This window comes from Sinocyclocheilus grahami, unplaced genomic scaffold (genome assembly GCF_001515645.1).
Source record: "Sinocyclocheilus grahami isolate Dianchi unplaced genomic scaffold, SAMN03320097.WGS_v1.1 scaffold5.1, whole genome shotgun sequence".
Lineage (NCBI taxonomy): Eukaryota > Metazoa > Chordata > Actinopteri > Cypriniformes > Cyprinidae > Sinocyclocheilus > Sinocyclocheilus grahami.
Window position 1 is genome coordinate 2,530,101 of NW_015505184.1, and position 5,925 is coordinate 2,536,025.

The 5,925-nt window shown below is 37.0% G+C and overlaps 1 protein-coding gene across 4 annotated transcripts in view; it reads right to left on the reverse strand.

Annotated features, from left to right (window-relative positions):
• Positions 1-1,462: 1,462 nt before the first annotated feature.
• The window catches only part of dlgap1a (discs, large (Drosophila) homolog-associated protein 1a), a 48,301-nt gene continuing 43,838 nt past the window's right edge, over positions 1,463-5,925 (reverse strand). For 2 of the 4 annotated variants that reach the window (XM_016271107.1, XM_016271099.1), the window contains exons 7-10: positions 4,836-5,254; positions 4,264-4,355; positions 2,767-2,919; positions 1,463-2,175 (exon numbers count right to left, since the gene is read on the reverse strand). In XM_016271107.1, coding sequence (XP_016126593.1) covers positions 1,960-2,175; positions 2,767-2,919; positions 4,264-4,355; positions 4,836-5,254 — 880 coding nt within the window. In that variant the 3' untranslated portion in view covers positions 1,463-1,959. Of the gene's footprint in view, positions 2,421-2,766; positions 2,920-4,263; positions 4,356-4,835; positions 5,255-5,925 lie in introns of all 4 variants that reach the window. The other 2 variants (XR_001609149.1, XM_016271114.1) reach the window with 2 other exon arrangements.

A 5,925-nucleotide genomic window follows, 5' to 3' on the forward strand; every position in this document is an offset into this window, starting at 1 on the left:
TCCAATGAAAGGTTACATTTTTGTGATTTTTTCAAATAAAAGATCAAAAGGATTAACAATGCAGATTAATTTTCACACATTAATTTTCTTTGATCATATTTACCAAGGGTGCCGATATTTTTGACCATGATTGTATGTTAATGTTTAGATTTTTATTTATGTACAAGTATATGTTAATATTAATATAGAACCCAGTGTTTCTTACATCACTAAGGCTTTAAATTCATAATGATATCTAATAAATATTTTCCCATCATGACAATATTGCAAAAAAGAAATCGTTTTGTATGCATATTGTTTGTGTATTTTGTAATACATGTCAAGACAAATAAAATTTCAAGAATTTATTCTTTGTTCATCGTATGTATGCACATATAATGTTTATACATACAGTACAACATATTCACAATATGAGGGTGGCATGACAGATCACTAAACAGAATCAAAACCGTATAAAATAAACCCTAAATAGATAAGAAAAATAAATAAGTACATACATAAATAAATAAATAATAGTATAAATCATATATATATATATATATATATCTATAGGACTCATATTGTGTCTGCATGCTTACAGGAACATCCTCATCATTGTTTTCTTGTACAAACAATATAGACTAAAATAAGAACAAGGGGCTTTGATACTGTACACGAGTTAATGAGGCTACTTGACTTCAACCAACAGAAAAAAAATTCAAAGATTGTGTTAACCAATAAAAATGTAATCACACATGCATAAAAATGAAAAAGAGGATATATAAAGTGGCTGAGCTCCAAATAGTGCATGTGAATGATCTAGTCATAGATCTTATTCAGGGTAGAAATATTTAATTTGACACAAATAAAAGCATGGCTGTGAGGGACAGTTCTGCTGTATATCCAGCAGTATATAATTACACAAATTTTTGTCATATTTTCTAGTAAAACTATATAGAAATCTTTGAAACAAGATGAATTGAGAAGCAAGACTGCATAAGACATAATGTATCTTTAATACTAGTATACTTTGTGTAAAAGCACTGGCATATTCTTTCACTTTTTCACCAGATTTTAAGTGTAAACCTCTTTAAAACAAGTGAAAAAATTAGCCAGTGTTCAAGGACAAAAAAGCTTGGGGCCAGTTTTTTTTTTTCTGAAATAAATTAATATTTTTATTCAGCAAGGATGCCTTAAATTGATCCAAAGTGAGAGTTAAGTCATCTGTAGCGTTACAAAAGATTCAATTTCAAATAAATTCTGCTTTTGTAACTTTCGATTTGCCAAAGAATTCTTCAAAAAACAGTTTTTTTCTTGGGGAGCAAATCAGCATATTAGAATGATTTCTGAAGGATCATGTGACACTGCTCTGCTCTGAAAATCACAGAAATAAATGAATTTTAAAATATATTAAATTAGAAAGCAGTTATTTTAAATTGTAATAATATTTCACAATATTACTGTTTTAATTGTATTTTTGATCAAACAAATGCAGCCTTGGTGAGCATAAGAGATCGGTAGTATATATTCAAGACAAACTATGAAAACAATTCTTAATATTTTATGCAGTGCTGCTTCTCAAAAAAAAATCTGAATATTCATACTGAAAAAAGTACAAAACTAAAGTCCCTCGATAATTTCCACCACTGGACGTTCAGGACGTACTGATTTTCAGAAACCCTGAAATAGTTTTTCCAAAAAAAATAGCCTCGTTTTCATTTGGGTAAAATTAAACAAGTCATTTGTCCTGAAGTCTTAAGGGTCATAGAAATATGATGTAGATCTATCTTGGATGTCATTTGTTTTAGTAATGAAAGGTCAAATTACTACTACTGTGCTATCATGGTGCTGGTGTATGTCGCTCCTAATATACAGTGACCTTAGTATCAGGCAAATATAGATCTGTGTGACGTGTTGTGCTCGCGGTGGATTTCTGCACTTGGGCGTTCGTGTGTGAGTGTGTTTTGGCATTTGGCAGTTTCATAATCTGGTCTGGGCCTCAGGTATATAGATCTCGATGCTGTCTGCGCTCTCTGTGGCCGAGTTCTGCCGTACCGAAGCGGCTCGTTTGGCCGCCATCAAACGCTTGCGCGCCTCCTGACGCTGCTTCTCTGTGCTTTCCAGCGAGCGATCTCTGGCCAGGGGAGGGTGGCCTTTCGGGGGTTTCTTTGGCACTGGGGGAGGCAGCCTTCTCTCCTGAACAGGGACGACAAACAGTCAGTTAGCCGCCACGGCGGGCGGGAAAAGACGAGCCGAGACAGCAATATGGCACACCTGCACACAGACAGCGCTAAGGCCAGCCGCGGCTAGCGTTACGGAGCAGTGCTAACGCTTCCGCGGCCGACTGCATGCGGTAAGAGAGCGGCCCGGCGGAGGTGAGAGGTTGGGGGCCGCTGCCCCCATGGTGCGTGCCGGATGGAATGACTTCTGAAAACAGCTCACTGTCAAACAAACAAACAAACAAAGCAAACATGAAGAGGATTTTCGGAAATTAAGAGTGAATGAAACATTCACAGTCACATTAGACCAACAGACTCACATGAGCCACAGGGAGACAACAGCAACACGTCAAATATATTGAATAATATTGTGGATTTTGGAGGATTGTTATTGCCAGTGCCCACACTTGAATGCTTAATATCACACTACAGAAGCAACAGACCATGCACATGAATGAAAAAACAAAACATAAACGCAACGTGGCCCTGCGATCAGGCAGCTAGCATGTCTGCATTCTTATTCTTCTTCTGTCAATGACTCTGTACTGATTCTGCAAGTTTGTTGTACCTTTCTCTCGGGGGGGTCGAGGGGTCTCCAGTTGTTGGCTTTGAGCTGGTGAAGCTCATCGAACTTTAAGCTGATATTCTCAATGGAAAGTTGAAGCATGTCCCAGAACCCTGCGAGATCTTGAGCCACTGGCCGTGGGTGAGCGTTTGGGTTCTGTTAAGCCAAGAGAAGGAACAAAAGTGGAACTATAAGAATTAGCTGTGCTGTCTAAACATCTGATAGGCCTTGATGAATCTGTTTTCTCTGGAGCTGGTGTGTCCATCCTGGTATTGTGCTTGCAAAGGTGCAAAGGAACCCACAGTTCCATTCGTTTCCAAAGATTCACAGCCTTGAAGATACACTACTGTTCAAAAGCTTGGGGTTGCATGTATTTACAAAAAATGCAGTAATAAAGTTATATTGTGAAATATTACAATTTAAAATAAGTTTTTCTATTTTTGTTAATATATATATATATATATATATACAGTGGGTACGGAAAGTATTCAGACCCCCTTAAATTTTTCACTCTTTGTTATATTGCAGTCATTTGCTAAAATCATTTAAGTTAATTTTTTTTCCTCATTAATGTGATAGGCCTCGATGAATCTGTTTTCTCTGGAGCTGGTGTGTCCATCCTGGTATTGTGCTTGCAAAGGTGCAAAGGAACCCACAGTTCCATTCGTTTCCAAAGATTCACAGCCTTGAAGATACACTACTGTTCAAAAGCTTGGGGTTGCATGTATTTTACAAAAAATGCAGTAATAAAGTTATATTGTGAAATATTACAATTTAAAATAAGTTTTTCTATTTTTGTTAATATATATATATATATATATTTAAAGTGTAATTTATTTATGTGATTACAAAGGTGAATTTGTAGCAGTCAGTCTTTTTTGAAGAATTTGATAAATAGACAGTTCAAAAGAACAGCATTTTTTAAAAATAGAAATCTATTGTATCATTATAAATGTCTTGACTGTCACTTTTGATCAATTTAATGCATCCTTGCGGAATAAAAGTATTAATTTCTTTAAAGAAAAAACTCTTACTGACCCCAAAGTTCTGAACCACAGTCAAGTCACCTATATGTCTATAGCCCTTTTTTTTTTACAATACCGACTGTTTCAAAGCAGATTCACAGTAATAAACAGGAAAATAGACTCTTACTGACCCCAAAGTTCTGAACCACAGTCAAGTCACCTATATGTCTATAGCCCTTTTTTTTTTTTACAATACCGACTGTTTCAAAGCAGATTCACAGTAATAAACAGGAAAATAGCAGAATCACTTCCTCATGCTGTAAAGCAGCACTAAAAAGACAATAGCATCATTACTAAGCTCAAGTTGCTTCAGTTGAGTTCAATAACAGTGTAAAGTTAATCAATTTCAAAACAGCTATAAACAGTTGTAAACAGTGTCTTACTCACCTCTAGTCAGTTCAATGCTGCTTCAGTTGACAGTATAAGTTGATTCGGTCAAATAAACGTTTACTATATCATTCCTACTAGTACTCACCAGATTTTCCTCACACAATTCCCTGAACTGCTGAAACTTCTGGGACATAAGCAGCTGTGCGCTTCCCACTGCACTGCGGATCTTCCCCAGGACTGAACATCACACACAAAAACGAAACAGGTGAGCACCAGAAACATGCATAACAGTCCTAGACCAATAGAAAAGAAATCTGCTCCTTCTGAGACTTGGAAAAAAAAAACATCTATTAAGCTCTATTATGATTATTAAAATTAGGAGAGCCTACAGATATAGGTTTGATGTCATGAAAACACTGAGGACCAGGACGTCCAGCAGGGGGCAGATTACTTCAATGCAGATGAGATTAATTCAATAAATAGTTGCATTTTTGCATATGCCATTTCAGCAAAAATTTCTGCATCCTTTATCATCCATATTTAATTTGCTGTAAATTAATACAGCTTAAAAAGTCATTATTTTCACATGCCTATTGGGCACTAAAACAATACACAGAACATACAAAACTAACTCGAATGTTAACAAAAGGTATTTTACTTTCTTTAAAGACGGTTGGCCTACCAGAAGACTTCATTATGGGTAAACCAAACACTAACTTTCATCAGGTAGCTTGTTCTCCTTCTCATCATGCGCCATCTGCCTGCACCAGCCCTCCATACGTTCAGTCTCTGCCTGCAGCAGCTTCAGGAACCAGCGGCCGTCACGCTGACACACCGAGCGGCCCACGACTTCCAAGGGATCTTCCGTTACGCTATCGATCCAAGGGTCAGGTGGAGGCAGGATGGAGGGATCAAAGCCAACGTCCTCATACTCATCTGAGGTGCAGGCGTGGTAGTGATTCCCTGAGCCCTGGATGCTGACGGTGGAGGTGGCGGCATCACGTGAGTACTGCCGTGACAAGCAGCCTGAGGAGGGGAAATCTGTGACAGGAGAGTCAGCTGGTGTGTAGTCCGGAGTATCCAGATCAGCCTGTACCGCTGCCGTCACGCTGTTTGAGCGCTTGAACCGCCGGTGACTGAGCCCAAGAAAAAGAAAAAGAAAAAGAAAGAAAGGTTTCATTCAAATGTAGATAAAAACACAACTCATACATACAGTGACCGCACACTCTTCTATGAAGAAAATGGTTTCAATTTCTGTGTTAATATTAATTTAGATATTTTGGAGGACATAAACCATTATCATTATTATACAGAAATCATTATTTAAATATAATGATTCAATAAACTATGAAAATTATTTTATTAAATTGTTTTAAAAATGTATTACATTTTATTAAAAAATTTTTTTTTTTCATTATCATGTACAAGTATTCGTATATGCCACTGACTCATAAGCAGTAGTCACAGGTCCTGTCAACATAGACATCATGTATACCACAAAATGAACTTGTTTGAGATGCTCTTGTTGGCACAAACATCATTAACAGCCATTCATTTGGCAGACAAATTGCAGCACTCAAGTGACCTGCAAAAGAGACTTATTTAAATCACACAGCTAGTGATAATTTAATAAAATGATGTAGCAAACATGAAAATTGCATAAAATAATGCATCTTTTAAAGCTTATTTCCTGTCATCACTTTTCAGTAATGAAATAATAAACATTTAAACTCTTTAGTTTTGTTTCATAATTTCTGAATGTTGTCAATGCCAACCCCCCCCCCCCCCCCCCCCCCCCCCCCCCCGC